Genomic DNA, 21,122 nt, shown 5'->3' with positions numbered 1-21,122 from the left:
ACACTTAGTGAATACCTTGTTGACCTTAATTTTTTATTTATATGATGAATGTGATCAGACCAACTTAATTTTGAGTCTAAATTTAGACCTAAAAACTTAACAATTTTTGTATTACTGATTGTGGTGTCTGTAACTCTCTTATAGATAGATTGATAGATATAATAATTATTTAAGCTCTACAAAAACTTACCTACAACCTAACTCTAAAAACACAAATGGACACGCAGTATTTTTTAACCGACTTCCCCACTACCAACAAAAGGAGGAGGTTCTCAATTTGTTTGTGGCGATGTTTTTTTTTTCTATGTATGTTCACCAATTTCTCTGTTATTCTTTTAGCGATCAGTGTGGTTCCACCACCAAAATAACCAGGAGAGTTTCTATTTGGTACCTTATATATTATCTTTAAGTATAATATTTGTTTCGGTGAAAAATTCTGAAAACCTTAAATATTCAACACTTATTTTGTTTACATTTGTTCAGATTGTTTACATTTGTGCAGAGAAGGCAATAAATAATAATAACATTCCTACAGCTGTTAGTTGAAACCATTTAAATGAAGCTACAGACAATTCTTCATGAAACAGTTTCTTCATATTGATCAATAAACTATTTCTTGCCATGGAGCTTTAATGAATTACATTGAGAAAAATGCATTCTGATTTGGTTACTATAAAAAATGTATTTTAACGTTTGACCTGATTTGTGTATACAGTAATTCAGTTTTTAGTATTGAATATTCTGACTTACAAAAACATATATGTTTCAGTGAATAGCTGTATGATATTGACAAATAAAGGTGTATTGTGAAAACCAAAGCATTCGTAAAACAGGTCTAAATATAAATTAAATGCAATTATTCCTTACACGACCTAAAAAGTGTGACAGTGCATAATCGTCAATTGTCTTAAAAATGTTAAATATTTTAATTACTCAACATGCATTTGCAGATGTGGAATGTTTATTGATATTCTCTACCCAGTTACTATATCATATCAATACTATTATGCCTGCTTCGGAAAGTCCTAGAGGAAGATGATTTGCAATTTCGACTAGGCTATATCTTGATCAAACAAAACTACCTACATGGCTTGCACCACTTTTAGCTGAACCAATCTTTCATATACATATTTCATTTGCAGATGTGGAAGGTTTATTAATATTCTCTAACCGCAGTTACTATAACATATCAAGTTACGTAACGTTTATCATGCCTGCTTCGGAAAGTCCTAGAGGAGGATGATTTGCAATTTCGACTAGGCTATAACTTGAGCAAACAAAACCCCCCCTCCTACATGACTTACACCACTTTTAGCTGAACCAATCTTTCATATAATATTTTCCAAAGGTACTATACGTGTTAACGACCAATTTTCCACTTTTGAGAGATTTTTTAGTGTTGGTAGCTGAGGAATAACTTTCATATTGTTCCAAAAGGCTTGAGACGTTACTGTATTTCTTTTTATAATGTAGAAGTACACCGATTGCAGGAAACGATGATGTCTGACATTTCAATGTATCTAGAAAAGACTATTAGTTTTTCATTAGGCCTAATGTAATGGACAACTCTTTCTTTCTTAAGGAATATCTAAAAATGTTTATTTTCATACCCATTGATTATGTAACCTGAACAGGTGACTCAATCAGTTTTAAAATAATGATTGTTCTGTGGAACTTTTGATTGTTTCAAACAGTTTTGCTTATCAAAAAACCTCAAGTAATTAATACATAAAAAAATATACAGTCACTAAAAATCATGAAATAATTTATTTTTGTAAAAAAATACAACCGACTTCAAACGCTCTAAAAAGAATGAAATAATTTCAATAAAGTAAACTTTTGTATTAGGCAAGCTCACGTATTTCAAGTCGGCGCGGCTCAAACTGCAAATATGATTGAAATTAAATATTGTGTGTGTATTTTGAAAATCAATAAATTGTGGCTGGATAACATAAATATATATAAAAAAAAACATTCTGAAATGTTTTGTTTATGTATTAAAGGAAATATTTTCTTGTATTTTATGTTTACTTCAGAATAAATGTATTATGAAAATAACACACACAAATGTTCTATATGAATAGGAAAATGATTTAGTTTGATATTATGATAGGGAAAAGAAGCTAGTTTAGTATTAAAACGTTACTTTTCTAAGTTAGAAACATTTAAATGCGTTATAATATTTTTAAAGATACTCGTTAATACCACTATGATGCCGATCTCTGATTACGGTAATAAAATAACACTTAACGCATAACTATGAAAAAGACATGCAGATTAACCCCTTTAGTTATAGATAGTCACCTGCAATATGGCAACCCTCTTTAAGTTTTGTATCAAAAATCATCATAGAGCCGCGCCGACTTTAAATACGTGAGCTTGCCTAATACAAAAGTTTACTTTATTGAAATTATTTCATTCTTTTTAGAGCGTTTGAAGTCGGTTGTATTTTTTTACAAAAATAAATTATTACATACATTGTGTTCTCTGATTGGTCAGAAATTGAACAAAAACTTAAATATTAGGGATCACAAAATTTTCTGTAAATACAGTTATACCAATAGAATGAGACATCCAAAAGTGTAACTAGCGGCTTTAGCAAAATCTAACAGGGTGGGAAAATATTGTGCACTAGGTGAACCCGTGCGAATTCGCACGAATAATAAATTAGTATTACAGCAACGTCGTTAGAAGTTGCGTCGTTGTATCGACGTTGCATGGTCTTGAGCTAGATCGTTGGCTATATGCATGCTAAGGTCTTTTTGCTGTTCAGTAGGAGTATTTTGCAGGACGGAGCTCATCATGCTGAAAACTTACGCGTATGGATTAATATCAACCAAATGTTGAGTCAAAATGTGCATGAGTTCAGTGCTGCAAGAGCCATTTGTTTAGCATTCTTTCTTGAATAGCGGTTTCGACGTCCGTAGATATAAGCTTGGGCATATGTGGGATGCTCCCCTTCTGACGGTTGAAAGTTGCCAATTAAGTGATAAATTGTGTCGTGCACCTCATACATGAAAGGCCCTCCATCGTTATGTTCTTCAATTTTAGCTCAAGTGCTGACCATTGCGAGCGCAGAGTTCTACGATCTAATGTTTTCTTTGTAGTTTCTCCTAAAATGATTTGCTCCATTAAGTAACTTTATGGCAGCAGGATGAAAATCCTTGGCCTCGTCCTCTTTGTTCTTCTTTAAAATGTAGCGCACCACATTTCTGACATTTTAATGCCATCTCGCCAAGTGAATGCTGCTGAATTCTTGTATTTGTCAGGGCAATTTTGTAAGCACACGTTGCCACTAACTGTTCCAGCTCCTCGTCCTTACGTTTTGTATTGCTTGCCGTATGTTGACTCGCCGTGTCCGACCGGCAATATTTCTTTGTCGTCGGGTCCTTAGCATGTTTTCAACGAAAATATAATGTACAACCTTTCTCCCGTCGTGTCCTCAGGTAAAATTTCTATGCCGGAGTTCTAATTACTTTTAAAAACATGCAAACTGTTTACATTTCAAAACCAAATAAAACAGCTGGGATTTAATTTTTCTGTAAACTAATGTATTGACATCTGTTTCAGAATATAATAACATTCAAATCAATCACAATGTTATCCTTATGGAAGGAACTTTGAGGGCAGCCCACGCCCTTATAAAGATATATTTCGAAAATCTAAAGCCAGTTTGCACATCTACACACCTAGACGAACATTTTGGTATATAATATGTGGGGTTAAATCTTAAAACAAAAAAGCCTTATTGTTCACAAAGTTTCATGTCGCGTATTAAATATATAGATTGTTCCTGATACAGTGGTAGTACTGTACATATAAAGTGGTAGTAAACCAACAGAAAAGTTTTCATACAAAAAGTGACAACATATATATATATATATATTTATGAACAACGCCTTAAATGAGTCAGACCTTGCTGGTAGAAGTAGTTGCGGTAGTACAGTGCGCCGTGGTCAACACACTCAATGAGGCGGAGATTCCGCTGGTACGGACAGCAGTTGTGGGTCCAGTGTGACTCCCCGGGAGGATACTCCAGCACTGACACACCACAGGCCAGAGGGGGTCGGTGAGGTGGAGGGGCTCGGCGGGGCGACGGGGCACTGAGCCTGGTAAGGGACACCACGCGCTCCTCCTCGCCTCCGACCTCGTTGCGAAAAAATGGGCAACTGAAAGAAAACAGTAATGAAAAACTATTGGTTTTGCGCAAGGCCTATGAAGGCATTGATCAAAGAAATGAAACTACATTTTGATATTAATATAGATTAACATTTTGTTACAAAATAATTACATTAGCTTTCGAAGCTAAAGGCACATACTAAAGAGTTAAGTTTAATTTACTCTATAAGTTGAACAGCTAGTGAACTGTTAACTGTGCTAAGAGCCGTTTAAGTGCTAAGCTCTGTAATTCTATAAAACATTTATGTACATCCATCTTTAGTTTTATCCTAAAAAATCACCAGTCTCTTTGGCACTATGATAAAACCCTAACGCAGACACAATATTACTCCTTCTATCAAACATAAAAAAAAACAGTTTCAAGGTTCTTGGTTAACATTATCCACTTATTTAAAACAAAATATGATTTTATCTCAATAAGTTGAAATGTTTTCCTAGTCTAGTAAATAAGTGTCCCAAGCGAGCAAGAGGGATTTGGAACAGCTTTATCTTAAAACTGTTTAATGTTCTCTATCACGAAATGCTACTGGCCTAAAACTAACAAAAACAGTTTTGACTTAAGTTTTTAAGGAAATCATTGGGTGGTAAATTATTTTTCTTGAGTAGTAATCGTGTTTCATAAAGTTAGCAATTACTCACCTCTCCAGAAGCTGGTTACTGCGACCGTCGCCGCCGTCCTCGTCACTGTCTGGCGTGCTGGCGCGCACGCCCATACTAGCAGCTGAGGCGCCAGTGGTCGTGTTGCGCCGTCGAGACAGCAGCAGCAGCCCACGTAGCCGTGCGTTCAGACTCTGCACGTCGTAGTGAGCAAACGCTCGCCTCCGTTGTCGCTCCTCACACTCTTGTGACATACACACGCTCGTCACGCTGTCGTCCAACGTCGCTGCTCTCGCTGGTTTGCCATTGTTTGAAACATTACCTGCGATGTAGAATTGGGGTTACGGAATGTCTTTATTATATGCAGACCAGTTATGTACATGCATATATAATAAGTGGACTACAATAATTATTTCATTACTAAAAATGGGTAGCTAAATGCGTAAGACTTGGAGCACTGTACAACATAATTGAACCTTGGAGCAGCTGTTCTTGATTACTTGGCTTTATGAGTGATTCTGACTTGTAACCTAGCTGGTCTTAGCCAGCAACAAAGCTTTTACTTCACTCATTGACACTGATCATTGCCTAAATTATGTACCATTTAGTGTGTTTTCATCAAGATTTGAGGGATTTTGATTTTCAAAAAACTTCTAATTGCATTGAATTCTATTCAAATTAAACATATTTTATTCTTTCATAAGGTACTGTGGATATTAGTGAGGTCTTATTCTTGGATATTGATTATGAAAATACACCAATTATTATTAAGACTTCTTTGTGAAACAAAATAGATGCAATCAACTGTAACATTTGTTTTATTTACTTGTGTAAATAATCATTACAAAACACATGTCAAAATGTCAAAGGTTCAACAGAAAGTATTCGACTTAGTTGTACAATGAGATAAAAATGTTTTGTAAATTATTTCGTTGAATCTGACGGAACATACCTGACCAAAAGCGGTGGAACTTAAGCCTCAGTTTGGGGCTGGTGTTGGCAGGACTGTTTGTGTCATCTGCCAGAGTGTTGGCAGCATTGTCAGTGGTGGGGGCCGCATCCACCTTGCCCCGCAGGTACTCCGTAGGCCCCGGACTGCGCTGGTCTGTACCTTGAACAACCCCAAAATTTCTTTCACATTGTGCAATAATCAGTTGCATAATCATAATGCAAACAAAAATGCTATAACATGGTGCTATCAACAGAATGTGTGTATTTATTTTTATTCTGTATTAATCTGCCTACTTTACAGAGTATGTTTCAGACTCTTTTTTAAGTAAGAATATCCACAGAGAAATAAGGAATAGAGGATACACTCCATGGTACATTAAAGTGGTGTCCAGAACTAGTGCTGGTGTCTAGGGCAATGTCCAACACTACTCCCTTCGCCTTCATGTACAACAACATTCACGGTGGAGGAAGACCTTGTGTACCGTGCAATAGGAAATTCCACACATTGCTCGCTGTTCGGGCACTTCCCAAAAACATTTCTGGAACAACATATCACAGCTGAAAGCGCAATGGTTGTCTCTAAGAGTGTTTCCTCTGTCTTACTTTTCTGTAGAAGATCTAAACTTTATTGTGTAAACATTCTTGAATTGTGTCACCTAACCGTCTCAATCTCTTAGTGGGTTGTGTAAGACTGCAAGAGAAAAATTTAAAATTAAACATGATACAAACTCAGTAATCATGAAGTAGTCATCATTAATAGGTGTGGTTCTCAAAAAAGTTCATAAAGTAACAATATTAGAATAGCAATAACCTAAAAGAATGGAAATGAACAAAAACTAAGAAAAACATTCTTTAGAACACACAAGCAAACATCCGACATTGAAAACCCTGCTTGTCACAATCATTAAAGCCGGCTTGTCGTTAATCACAATAGACTACAGAGTGCAGAATTTAACCCGATTACCGGTACACACTTTAAATTCATCTTGGCCTCTACCTACACAGCAGATGTATAATTTTCAAAAGTAGTTATTACAGTTACTGACTCGTCCATTTCACTACTGTTCTAATATTTTTTCTTACTGATTTGTAAACCACTATTGTCGACAACCAGGCAGTTAATGAATAAGAATCAGAATGTTATAATCACCCAGTCCCAGCACTGCTGGCCTGTAGTCTTGTAGCATCGCAAAGAACGACTCTCCCGTCGTCTGCTTATCTGCGATGACGTCAATGCTGCCGTGACTGCCGTACTCCCTACGTAGCACTGGCGACACCATACTTCCGCCCCTATACACAATATTATGTTGAGTTTTCGAAATATTCATCATTTAAAGTATACTTTGAATGTAATAATTGCATTAAAAGTTTATACTTCCACCCCTAGACACATGAGTATGTTGAGTTTCCCAAATATTTGTTACTTAAAATATGTTTTGAATGTAATAATTGCATTAAAAGTTTAATTATTACAGCCCCCATACGAGAATAACTCTGTAGCAAAACATTCTGGACCCACGTGTGATTTATTGAGCTTACAGTGAAAGTTTTCAATGCACTTATTTTAAATTACTGTAAAGGAATGGCAAATTGCACAAAACCTTTAAGGCCCACCCAAACTGCCGCAGTATGCGGTACGAGTAAACCACCAGGTATTTTAGAACAACGTGAGCTAATGGGAGCACTCACACTGGCGCAGTATACCGCCAATGGCACGGTACAATATACCCTCGTAGCGCCAAAAAGCTGCATGCTCTATTTTTGCTAAACGCTATTTCAGCAGCACACATATTCTCTGGGAGCAGTTGTTTCGTTGTTAGTTGGAGTTAGCAGCATGTCTACTGCTACGCCCAGTACCACAACCGCAGACCGCGTACTGCGGCAGTTTGTACAGGCCTTAAAGATCTTGTAGCTATGTACCTGGAGTCATGGTGGAAGTGCGTGTGATCATGCATCAGCTCCAGACTAGAGTTGCTCCTGTACAATGCGTCCTGCACAGTCCTGGGACGTACTGCAGGCGAGTGTTGGTGATGGTGGCGGTCATTGTATGAAGACCTAGACGCAGACACCAGTCCAGCCCCCACCCTGACAACACCACACAAAACAAAACCGTCAGTTGCTGCAATGCAGTTTAAGCCATAAAATTAAAGAGGGTTTGGTTCCCACACAAAGTGTATGCAGTTCTTGCAGTGGTAGGTTCCTATAGAATCCTATGTATGTCAATGTTCCGTTCATCAATGTCTATATTTATATCATGGTTGTCCTGATAATATTATATTGTTTAATATTAATCAGAGGGAGAGTTTTGAACAGTTTGTACATCAGAGTCTCGAGGTACCCTTGTAAAAGTTATTGCACTGACCACAAAGTGTGAGAGGGAGATTTGAATTTAAATATCAATGTCTCAGGGTGCCTTGATGATATAGCACTAATAAGTAACAACCACATACCACCTTGTACGTCACTTCAAATACCCTTATGAGGTTATTGTTTATATGAAGAAAGCCAGAGGCAACTATATAGTTTTTATGCCAGTCTCCAGGTACTGTGGTGGTGTTATTGCACTGAAAAGGACAGAGGATATGTTTTTAGTTTTGTAAATTTGTGTTTTCATGAGCTACTCTGCACTATTAGAATGTATGTAACTTACCTAGCTCTAAGCACAATTAGAATGTATGTGACTTACCTAGCTCTAAGCACATTGCTGTTGTAATACTCTACAGCCTGCATTGCTCGTTCCCGGACAGTGTCCCCTGCACTGCCGGCCACCTGCGCTGCGCTCATCCCATCCCGCTGTAACAAACAACACAGGTTAGAAGTTAGACACTACACACATGATCATGTCCTTGTCTTACATAATAGAGGAGTAAGAGAAATATATTTTTACTAGAGAACCTGTGCGGCTCAATGAGCCGCATAGTATAAAACAACGCTGAGGAAAACGTTATGCTTAAATTGGAGTAATTCTAGTTACATCTTAGAGTTGTTTAAACACTTGTTAGAATTTATTTTAAATATCCCTATTTGTGTCGTCAAGGTTCACCTACATTATTTCTGCTCTCAGTTTTAACTGATAACTTCTAATGAATGCTAAGCGATCTGCTTCAATTCGAGCTAACATGTTGCAACAAAGTTTTTCCAGCATTGAGAATTTAAGAAAACTGTTGCCTAGACATCCCCCTAATCAAACGAATTTTCTCCGTAGAGAATCCTGAAAAATGGAGTGATATAAACCATTTGATGTGCTCCATTTTTACCCACAAACTCTGGGTTATCAACTGGAAAGCCATAATCTGCTTTGAATAGGCTAAAGCAGCAACTTATCAATGGCGTTACATCATTGATAGTTTGTTAACGTATTTTAACGTGTTGTGTGTTAGTCACAGTATATGACCTGCATCAGAACGTTCTCACATTGTTCTTTGGGGTTTCTCTTAATACCTGTCCCAAAGTTTTGAAAGTATGGATTCATTTGTCGAAATAGGTTTGATAACTCTTGTAGCTATAAGATTTGGATAGCAATTTTCATTTTCTCTTTTTGAACAGCGTATATTATTTGCCTCTCCTGAATCATAAAATTAAACTTGACTGTAACTACTCGATCGTTGAATACATAAACACTAATTCCTTCACTTATGTCTAATATTACTACTAAAATTCAGTAAAAAAACTTGTATAAGTTTGTCCAAGGAACTGGCAACATAACCTAGAAATAAACAATCCATCCATTTGTGTTTTTTCCTCAATTAAAGTAGAGCACGTCCCTAATACAAAAGTTTACAATAAAAACATAGGGTCCACCAAGATTTGGTATAATCTTACTACTTGAACTTATCATAGTCAAGGCATTATTATTGTTTGTACTAAATTTTTTGAGATCTGTCAGTGTCAGAAGTAAACATTTCTCGCATGCATTAATTTGATCTGACATTAGGCAACTTTATTTTACCATCGTGACAACACTATGTGCTTCGTATATTTTTTCACTTCCAAAGTAAGTTGCATAGCAGAACAAATATTATTCATCTCACCAAGTGAATGTGTATTTTATGGATGTGTATCTGTTAAACCAGGCCTCTCTTTCTCTACTCTCCTTATACGCATAAGATACCTTATTATTAATTGTCTCCTCCTCCCGTTTTCAATAAAACTGATTAACTGTTTAACATTTTAACTGTTAAGAGTAAACATTTTAAAGTTCTAAAACCTTATTGCAAAACTACGTATTGAGACGAATCTTTTGACACCTTAAACGTTGAAATTGGTCCACAAATAAGGGAGGAGTTGCGTTAACAAAATACGGCTTCACGTATTATATATGAAGAAGTAGGTTCTTCTTTAACTATTTTCGTTACTTTTATGATAAAATTATTCAAGAAACTGATAGAAAATAGAATTTAATGAGCATGACAAAAACATAAGTGTATGTATTATAAAAACCAGGAATGAACTGTTAGGTAACCATAGCAACTCATTTAAACAAAACCAAAGTTATACTTTTATAAAAAAACAAATAATTGTCCAGCTGGTTTTCAACAGTATTGAAGCACTCACCACAGTACCCCCCTGCTAATGATTTAATTGAAGTAAATCATGATACTTGAAATCGTACAGGAAAGCGTACATGTCTCCCAGATTTTGTCTTAATCGCAGGTTTTAATTCGCTTGAACTTGGTTGCTTGGTATAATTAGGATCATCCATGCTTTGTGTCTTGCTTTGTGCTTGTGTGGATTTGTTGCTTTCTGTCCTATTTGGTGCATATCCATCGTTCTTGTATTCGGACCAAAAGTATGCCGGTTTGAGTCGATCCATGGATACCGTGACATTACAGCCTTTAATCACCACAACGGCAGTCTTGGGGGTTCTGCTGATAATAGGGTAAGGGCCAGAGTATGGGGGTTCGAGAGCTCCCTTGGGGATGTCAGTCCGCACAAAGACATGTGTGCATGTAGCAAGGTCCTTAAAAACGAATGGCGTCTTCGCACCATGTCTAGTTCCACTGACTGGACGCAGGTTGTTGAAGTGCTGACGTAAGCTCTTTATGAAGTTTGGTGGATCCAATTGATGTCCATCTTGGCTGGGTGTCATAAACTCTCCAGGAAGTCGTAGAGGTTGACCGTAAACGAGTTCTGCAGAGGAAGCTTGCATATCTTCGCGCCACGCAGCTCTGATCCCCATCAGTATCACTGGCAATACTTCGGTCCAACGATCTGTTGTGTGACACCTTATGGCTGCCTTGAGTTGTCGATGAAGGCGTTCAACGAGTCCATTGGCAGCAGGGTGATAGGCAGTCGTTCGCAGACGTGTTGATCCAGTTAACTGTGTTAACTGCTGGAAAAGAGATGATTCAAATTGTCGACCTTGATCTGTGGTTATGCGCAGTGGCGTTCCAAACCTTGAAATCCAGTTGGTGAATAATGCACGAGCTACAGTTTCAGCTTCTATGTTCTCAAGTGGAACTGCTTCAGGCCAACGTGTAAATCTGTCAACACAAGTCAAACAATACCTGTAACCTTCCGAAACAGGTAATGGGCCAACTAGATCAATATGGATGTGTTCGAATCTAGAAGATGGTGGAACAAACGTACCAACTGGGGTTGAACTGTGACGTGTTATCTTTGACTTCTGGCAGGAGAGGCAGGAGCGAGCCATAGAACGACAGTCCGATTTCATTGAAGGCCAAACAAAACGTTGGCTAACCAGTTTTGTGGATGCCTTTATCCCGGGATGAGACAGGTTGTGCAAGCTGTAAAAAACATTTTTTCGAAATTGTTTTGTGACAAAAGGACGGGGGTTTGAAGTAGATACATCACAATAAAGTGAGATTTCCGTTCCTGGTAGCAGCACTTGCTTGAGCTTTAGGTTGGATTCTGTTTCTAAATAGTGTTGTAGTTCTTCATCCTGAGCTTGAGACTCTGCCAAAGCCTGGAAGTTTAAGGAGGCAGTGGCTTCTTCTATCCTAGAGAAGGTATCTGCAACTGCGTTTTCTTGTCCAGAAACGTGGCGAATGTCAGTTGAGAACTGTCCAATATATTCCAAGTGACGGAACTGTCTTGGAGAACACTTATCAGGTTTTTGACGGAAAGCAAAGGTCAGAGGCTTGTGATCTGTAAAAATTATGAATTGTCTTCCTTCTAGCATATGTTTGAAATACTTAATGGCAAGATAAATTGCTGTTAGTTCTCTGTCATAAGTACTGTATTTCTGTTGAGTTAGACTTAACTTTTTGGAAAAGAAAGATAGTGGTTGCCAGTTTTGTCCTACCTTTTGTTGCAATACACTTCCTACAGCATAGTCTGATGAATCGCAGAAGATTGCAAGTGAGGCATTCGGTGCAGGGTGAGACAACATAACGGCTTCACTGAGGCTTTTTTTACAAGTTTCAAAAGCTTGTTCACTTTCTGTAGTCCAATTAATAGGCATATTACCTTTTAGATTGGCTTTCAGAAGGTCATTTAGTGTGCTCTGCTGGGACGCTGAATGGGGTAGGAATCTACGATAAAAGTTTAGCATACCAGTGAATCTTCTTAATTCCTTTGCAGTCTTTGGTTTGGGGTAACAGTCAAGAGCTTTCACTTTTTCAGGTAAGGGTTTTATCCCTTCTCCGGAAACTTGATATTCGAGAAAACTAACCATGGGAACTCCTAGGTTGCACTTACTTGGGTTGACAAAGACTCCGAAAGAGGATAGGCGGTCAAACAATTGTCGTAAGTGAATGAGGTGTTGTTCTTCGGATTCTGAAGCTACGAGAATGTCATCAATGTAAGCGTAACAGAAGTCTAGGCCACTGAGTACACCATCAATGAAACGTTGAAAGGTTTGGGCAGCATTGCAAAGTCCAAAAGACATGAAAGGAAATTCGAAAAGACCAAAAGGTGTTGTTATAGCAGTCTTATGAATGTCATCAGGAGCTACAGGAATCTGATGGTAAGCACGAACAAGATCTATAGTAGAGAAAACTTTTTTACCATGCAAATTTAGAGAAAAGTCCTGAATGTGAGGAATAGGGTAGCGATCAGGAATGGTTCTGGCATTTAGGGCTCTGTAGTCTCCACATGGTCTCCATTCGTCTCCTTTTTTGGGAACCATATGAAGAGGAGATGACCAGCTGCTAGAAGAAGGTCTAGCTATACCTAACTGGACCATAACCTCAAATTCTTTTTTGGCCAACTTTAACTTGTCCGGGGCTAGACGACGGGGTTTGCTAAAGACTGGTGGTCCTGGGGTTGTCTGGATATGGTGTTCTGTTTGGTGTTTGACAGGGACAGAAGGTTTACCTGCCGGTCGAATAAGGGACGCATATGATTGGAGGAGCTGCATGTAGACATTTGGTTGGTTTGCATTTATTGCTTTAATACCACTTACCAAATTGGAGCATGTTGCGCGACCAGTGGAAACGAGAGAGGTTACCTGATCAATCAAACACTGACGTCGAACATCCACTAATAAATCATAATGATGAAGAAAGTCAACTCCAATGATCGGTTTGGCAACATCAGCTATGATAAAACGCCACACAAATGCTCGGCGTAGGCCTAGGTCCAAAGATAAGGTATGCAACCCGTAAGTGGCAATTTCGGTGTTGTTTGCTGCGTATAGTGTATAGTCAGATTTTAGTATTTTACCTGAAAGCATTTTTCGTGGATAGACGCAAACATCTGCTCCAGTGTCAATGAGGAACTGTTGTTTTGTTACCTTGTCTGTGACGAAGAGGCGGCGAGATGTCTGTAGATCGGAGGAGTCGCTGGCCGCCATTAGAGACTCCCGAGATCGTTTCCCGAGTTGTTGGCTTGGAAACTGCAAGGCCTGGTGCACTTAGTAGCTGCATTACCGAATCGCTTGTGGTACCAGCAAACATCGTCTCTTGTCGTGCTCTTGGAGCGTGATCTTGATCGCCGAACCGGACTTGAACTCCATGTTGGACGACGACTTTGATTACTCCGCAGATCTTCTTTGATAGTTGAAATGTCGTGCTGAAGAGTGCTTACGATTTCGCCCATTTTAGATGTCATCAGGATCGTCAGTCGCTCCATCATTACTTCCATAGAGTTGGGACTGTTAGTAGGGACAGCTGCTTCTGTAACTTGATGACGCGGGCTAATTTCAAGCACGGCGTCAGCCAACTCGGCTAGTGCATCAAGCTCAGACGACTTTTGTGTTGCTAAAATGGCTTGAGTTGATGAAGGCAGACGACTCAACCACAGAGTTTTCAGCACAGTGTCAGGTACAACGGTACCAGCCAAAGCACGAAGATGTCTGAGGAACTGCGAGGGCTTTCGATCTCCCATTTCTTCATGTTCCAGGAGACGTCTGGTCTTCTGTTCCTGTGAAGAGCTTAGGCGTTGTATCAATTCTGTTTTCAGTTTTTCGTATTTTCCCTCGGTTGGTGGTCTTGTGAGGATGTCTCTCACTTCAGCAGCGTATTTAGCATCAAGGTTTCCACAAACATAAAAGAATTTTGTTTCATCAGATGTGATCCGAGCCAAGGAGAATTGGGTCTCGACCTGCGCAAACCACAGCTCAGGATCTGCTGGCCAAAATTGTGGAATCTTCACAGTAATTCGTTCTAGGGAGTTACCTTCTTGAGTAGTAGACATTGCAATTTTGCTAAATTTTGGTAAAAAAATGATCACGTCGGGGTCACCACTGAAGAAGTAGGTTCTTCTTTAACTATTTTCGTTACTTTTATGATAAAATTATTCAAGAAACTGATAGAAAATAGAATTTAATGAGCATGACAAAAACATAAGTGTATGTATTATAAAAACCAGGAATGAACTGTTAGGTAACCATAGCAACTCATTTAAACAAAACCAAAGTTATACTTTTATAAAAAAACAAATAATTGTCCAGCTGGTTTTCAACAGTATTGAAGCACTCACCACAATATATATAGATTTTTTGTGTGATGTTTATCTACCCATTGGCATTTTCTAGGTTTTGTTTACCTTCTAAACTCTGGTCTTATAACTAACATTGCCCTTTTTTGTTACATAGAGTTCTGTTAATTGATATTCTAATGACAATTGTCATCTGAGTCTATAATGAATTTCACTTAGGATTAAACCATCGACCTTCAGATTTGAAGTCAAGCGCTGAAACCACTTGGCAAGAAGCAAAAAGACTGTCTGGGTCATAGTGCTTTCCTTCAACTAAAGAAGGTGACCAGTTCTAACCCGAGAAGAACAATTTGTGGACTGAGACAACAGTTTACCATTAAGTTTTAATTAAGTTACTTTGTAACAACATGTCAATGTAAGATGAGGATCAATATAACAAGATCAGAGAATGAAGTTAACCTCATCTATTATTCTCCTATATTCAATATTCTTCTATTCGGAATTAGTGTTAGTCCGAATTATTATAATCAATACCGGGAATAGTCATTGAAAATATAATACCCATAGGAAACCAAATTAAATCAGCGATAAGCTCTTAAAACAAATCAAAACCACCAAACAAATGAGTTGTTTATATCAACGGGGCCCAATTGATGTAGAATTTTTGTCTATGTATTGATGGAGCGTATTGATTGTATGACAATTTTTTCAGCGATCGCTATGCAGTCTCAAATGTTTAACAACTTTTCAGCCAATATAACTTATTCTGTGAGCGACTAAGGGATGAAGACGTGACCTTCATCCCTCACTATTGTGCGCGTGTTGGACAGCTGCAGAGCGGCACAACACTCCACACTCGACACGCATTCCTCACATTACGAGACAGAGAGAGTACAGCAGTACAGGGTGTCCGCGGCAGAATATGTTGGCCTACACCTACAAATCACACGTCTTTGGTGTTGAATATATCCAAACAATAATTGAGGTACTACGCAACGGCCAAAGGGGGTGGTTCAATACGATAAACCACACTTATTTCCAATCAAATAACCTTTGAATTTATACGATTCTATTTTAAACTGTATTTTTGTTATTTCGTACTATTAAATCAAGATTACTCTTTCTTTAGAGCCTTACTCTCGATAAATCCTGTAATAGTGTTGCTTGCAGAGTAAACTTGATTATTTAGGGCTACTGAGAGTAAAAATACAAAACAATAAAATACTCTAGTAGTTTAACACATTTATACAACTACATTAAATTTCTCACATATATTCGCCCAACCTCATATTAAATGAAATGGGAGAACGCAATCGTTTTCTACAAATGGGGAAAATCGCCAGTGAAAACAACGACAAAAGAGGGTGAAAGACAAAAGCGGTTTAGATTAATGCCGACGGGTATGAAGCTCAAATGCACATTTATAATTTTCCAAAATATTCTCATGTAAGGGTTTCAATAATGTCGAAAAACGAGGGAGACGAGGAACAAAGCGCGGGGGATGACGATGAGGGTGCTTGAGAGTAAGCTGTAGACGACGATCATCCCTTGAACACAACAGCTGAGTCGCCCGCTGTCAAGTAATGCACGAGGGAGGAACTGGGTGACTTTACTTGTGTGAATTACAGTTGGGATTGGCTGTAGTGAATTATTAATTGCACGCACATTGTTAAAGAAAGGTTTTTAATTTACCTACTAACTATCAGTTTTAAACTGTGACTGACTATAGTGTTAGCTTGGTCGCTAGTTCGATCCTGAGAAAAGTGTCACTTTTGAATGCTTGAAACTGGACCTAGACATCATTAATAATAATAATAATTTTTCAATAAAATTGCCAACAACTAGTCCGTTAGTAATGGCTGTCTACTTCAAGTAAATGGTGGTATTGGACAGTAATAAAGCTACTCAATTCATCACACTCCTTTTTACACTCGCCCTAAATTTATAATCAGCTTATACGTAGACTTAGCTGTCGTAATAAATTGACTAAGTGAAGAAACTGAACCACTATTTGGTTAGTATGAAAATAAATGCAGTGAGTAGAACCAAAACAGGCTATGGTGACCTACTTAAAAATATTAAAACACAGGCATATTAAAAAAAATAAACACATTCTAATTCAAAACTTCGCTAAAAGGCCTACTTTTGAAATAATCAGACACAGTCTCATACTATCGTACGAAACCATCCACACCAAGTATAAATGCTGATCGAGCTATTACGTTGACCTATGTGAAGCTAGGCAGCATTTCACAACTCTGCGATCTCTCCAGTCACGGAGTGGTTTTATGGTTTCAGCTCCTCAGTGAATCAATATCAATACTATCAGTAATCAAAATCCACTTTCACAATTTATACATCGTAATTTAATGTAATTTATTCAAATTTTTCTCAATGTGTAAAAAACTGACGATGTTTGTTTTCATCCGACGTTTTTGATATTTGTTTGTTCGTATTTTAATAGATATTTCTCATTTAGCCTACAATGATTATAAATTAGTTTCGTCTCGAATTTTTAATTTACGATTTAAAATTATGTACGCTAAGTTATCCGAAACCATAGAATTAATAGTCTCTCGAATTTTCTCCCTCCCACCTTGAATGTCCAATCTATGTTTCAACTATATCTCCCAGGGTGTATTAAAATGAAAATGTGATAGTTTGTTTGTCCTGTGTTTTAAATGTATGAAGCAAAGGGTGAGCTGGTTTGGCTGGTTTAGTACGTTGGTGAACTATCCTACTGATGCATTGTGCACCGGGGTGCGAACCTACGGCACCACCGCATATTTTCACTTATGTTTACAGACTGAGCAACCGACTCGCCTTTCGAGGAAACACCACTACAGTACAGTCGATAACCAACACTGCATTCATTTTATTACTATTTTCAAACATAGAATGACTCGTGTTTCCATCCCAAGTAGATCGTACCGAGTCTCTCCTAATTAATGATGACTGTTCGGAGATAACGCGAGTTACCAAGCGTGACGAAAACAACGCCTCAATGAATAAAGATGAAACGGTATAACATCATCACAAATGTGGGTATTTCTCCGTCTCATTCATATAACAGTCCTTTGTCAGTTGCGCCTCATTAAAACTAGCAACAGCTCCGGCCTAGTTAGTAGGGGCGTCGTGTTAAGATTTTAAAACAACTAGAAGGTCAACTGAGTTAATCGAGAAGTGCAGTATTCCATTTACGTATCAAGTAGATCAAATGTTACAAGCAATTAGCAAAACTTCTAATCCAGGTTGTACGGACGTCACGTTTTTAGTTATAAACACTTATCAAAATAACAACCGCATATGTTGAACTGCAGAAACTGAGAAGTGCAAATTCAATTACGAATACATTAGATCGACATGTTTAAAATTTGATAAGACTGCATTAATGCTAATAAAGCTTCAGGAGCAGCAACCTTTTAAAAATCAGTTAACTCCTTTTAATTTGAAATAGGCTACTGTGATAAGCTTAGATTAAATGAACCACATCAAAAATAATAAATAGTTGGACGACCTTTTTAAGATTTCAAGACTCCAATACTTTGACACTTCTGGATACACTCTTCGAGAATTGTGGCAAAATGTAGTAAAGCCTAACAATGATTTTAAAGTAGGCAAATATGAAAGTTCTGTCATTCATATCTAACTAGACCTATACACTGTTAACTCAACTATACTTCGTAAAAGTGTAAACAAATTTACACAAGACTTCCTTTCCAATGATCTAAAGGTTTAGTCACTTACAACTACACAACAGTTATGGTAAACCAAAGTAATAGGTAGTTGCTGCAACATGGAAGCCACGGCGATTTACAAATGCAATTATTTGTCGATCTTGAACTTCGTCAGTTGCAATGTAGCAAAGCAGACAGACCGGTTTGGCTTTTTGCCAAATACCAGGATCAAGGCGTCATCTACAATTACGATCCTTCATCTCATCGCCTTCAACTGAGTCAGACTCAGAGTCAGAGTCAGGCTGAGAGCTGATGAGGACTAAACACTTTCGGATCAGACTGACGCATGCTACTTATGGTTTACCCTAGCGGAAAGGTGCTACAGGGCTACTATGTCACGATCCGATCTCTGGGAGAGGTCAGATTGGACCCTAATTATGAAGACCTACCTAATCAGTTGAATAAGTACCATAAAGATTAAATATTTTATTTGGATTTCGGATGAAAAACTTCAGTTCAAACATTTAGTACAGAGCTTCACCTACGGTTGAGCTAATGCGGAATAATGTAATTTCTGTCGACAAAAAACATTATATGTTGATAAAGGACACATTAAAAGTTGTGTACAAGTTGTGTGTATTTCACCGAATCTCATCAGTTTGAAAAAAGTCAGTACCTCTTCGCTCCTCCAGGTATTCTAGTAAGATTAATATTTCCTCTCCAAATCACTTTAACGCCTAATTGATTAGGGACATCCTGATTAATTTGTTATTATCGCACCACATGACTACATTTAAGTTTTCAACGATCTGAAATTCGTGCAGTTAAAACGGTTTTAGGTTATTTTCTTAAATTCAAAGTGGTTTGATATATTTTTCAGAGTAGTAAACTTATTTCATAGACACAATTAAGGATCGCGCAATCGTCCATTGAGTAAAGTGTATTCAGATGAATTGTAGCCTTCTGCGAGTTCTCATTTCCACCACAGCCTTCTTCGCTGTCTATGGTGTTGTCCTTTACAGAAGGTTGACAGGAGCTGCATTCCTCGTACAGGTGACGTCCGCTGGCTGTACACAAGGTTGGTGGTCCACTCATCGTTAGAACTTAGAACTGTCCATCATAGCGCTCACTCGTACAAAGCAATGCATCCTACAACGCTACAGCACTTGTACAACTATTGCAACTGTATACATCGATTGCGAAATTTTTAGTTGGTGCTGTCAAAAAATGTATTGGTATAAGATTCGGACCAATGACGTAATTTGTTTATGTTTATGTATAATAAATATCGTTTCTATTCTAAAACCCTTGTAGTGTGTTCGAAAATTGTGTAATCGCGTGGCTTTTTTTTACTAAAATAACATCGTCAATTAGCCAAATTTATTATTGTGTTGGTGGAGTAATATACTTACAGTAATGCGAATAAATAACGGCACAGTTGTTCGTATTTTAATATACTGTAGAAATAGATGGAAACCATATTGGGGAGCTAACCTGAAATATAATAATTTTACAAAATGTATATGCATGTAATTATATGCGTTAAGAATGACACTGTATTAAAATACAGTTTGGCAAAAATCTCACTTCGAATCTCATTAATTAGGGCAAAAGCTCGTTTTGAAAAGAGCCACTTTTAGGTTCTTCGCGATGAAACCTATATAGTAGGCCTAGTATTCGACCAATTCTACATGATCAGATCAATGTATTTGAAAAACCTCCGAGTTCAACTAGGAACAACCCACATTAATTCTATTGTTTAAATCTAATCAATCTGTGATCGGAAACACGAGTCGCTCCCACATGTTTAGTCAATTACGTACATCAATGAATCAGTTACAATGGGAGTGGCTGCAGTGGCTAGATGAGGAAACCAGTTACGTCCCTCTGGCGCCATCCTGCCTTCATTGGACCTGTCATATACATCACCATGAGATTCAACTGTCAACTATAAACTAGAAAAGTGATTCTACATCGCGCTAATTCGAGTAAATAGAATAAATATAGACTGTTAAAGGAAGGTTCCGCGATGTGCCGCTAGAGCGAGATCGGTGTTCGATTCGCTGACGTCGTCGGCATTACTTCATCTATGCTATAACTATGCTTATGCAGCAATACTGTAGGAGAAGAATGTCATTGAGATAAAAACCTTCTAAATCCAATACACATTATCAGCTGGACCAATACCCTGTTTGGCCACCGACGGAGAGGAGTACAATGACGGATGAGGTTATCTCCGGAAGTTGTGTCATATTTCCGATAAGACTAGAAAGCTCAGCAGCCGCCCGCGCTTGTGCAAGACGTGGCGGACCAAACTGGAGTCTTTGTTCTCTATGACTATTGCGATGGAGATAACATTGTCATCTGGAATGGGCGATTTCACAGCGCGAGAAGCAAGCTTGAGCCGCCCACACTATTTATTCCACTCTGAAACAATCATCGTAGTGCTTGGCGGAAGCGAAAGTAGTGAGAAGGACCTACACCGCTAAACTAGTTGAAGGATCATCAAAAACATAACATCAGTTCTAGCGGCGTGACCGCGAAAACACAGGGCGCAGAAAAATTAGAAATGGTCACAGCACATTATTGTATATATATATTGTTTACTAGCAGAGTACCCGTCCTTCGTACTGGGTTGGCGTATAAGTATAAAATGCTTATTGCAGTCATACTCGTCCTTTGCGTAGTAGTAATGGAAATATAATACTATAACCACAGACAATATAATACTTTAATGCTATAACGAAAGTGTTGAACGACAAAGTCTGATTAGAACCACCAACTCGTAAAAGCGATAAATTCTTATCACTTCGATGTAAAGTGCCGTTGTTTATTTTTCGTAATGAATACTAATTTAAAGTGCAGGTTCATCACAGA

The 21,122-nt window shown here is 38.0% G+C and overlaps 2 protein-coding genes across 4 annotated transcripts in view; both read right to left on the bottom strand.

Annotated features, from left to right (window-relative positions):
* The window catches only part of LOC128986088 (signal-induced proliferation-associated 1-like protein 1), a 133,013-nt gene that overhangs the window by 46,603 nt on the left and 65,288 nt on the right, over positions 1 to 21,122 (bottom strand). For 2 of the 3 annotated variants that reach the window (XM_054406208.1, XM_054406210.1), the window contains exons 2-7: positions 8,414 to 8,520; positions 7,648 to 7,812; positions 6,878 to 7,017; positions 5,729 to 5,887; positions 4,819 to 5,098; positions 3,916 to 4,169 (exon numbers count right to left, since the gene is read on the bottom strand). In XM_054406208.1, coding sequence (XP_054262183.1) covers positions 3,916 to 4,169; positions 4,819 to 5,098; positions 5,729 to 5,887; positions 6,878 to 7,017; positions 7,648 to 7,812; positions 8,414 to 8,511 — 1,096 coding nt within the window. In that variant the 5' untranslated portion in view covers positions 8,512 to 8,520. The remainder of the gene's footprint in view (positions 1 to 3,915; positions 4,170 to 4,818; positions 5,099 to 5,728; positions 5,888 to 6,877; positions 7,018 to 7,647; positions 7,813 to 8,413; positions 8,521 to 21,122) is intronic. The other variant, XM_054406209.1, reaches the window with a different exon arrangement.
* Positions 13,483 to 14,325, bottom strand: LOC128985094 (uncharacterized). Its single transcript, XM_054404474.1, has one exon. It carries the CDS (start codon positions 14,323 to 14,325, stop codon positions 13,483 to 13,485), a length of 843 nt encoding a protein of 280 aa, XP_054260449.1.

This window comes from Macrosteles quadrilineatus, unplaced genomic scaffold (genome assembly GCF_028750875.1).
Source record: "Macrosteles quadrilineatus isolate MER2022 unplaced genomic scaffold, UCM_ALF_1.0 Scaffold_2__2_contigs__length_208266976, whole genome shotgun sequence".
NCBI lineage: Eukaryota > Metazoa > Arthropoda > Insecta > Hemiptera > Cicadellidae > Macrosteles > Macrosteles quadrilineatus.
Note: the sequence above shows the minus strand (reverse complement) of the source record. Positions and strands in the feature narration are given on the sequence as shown.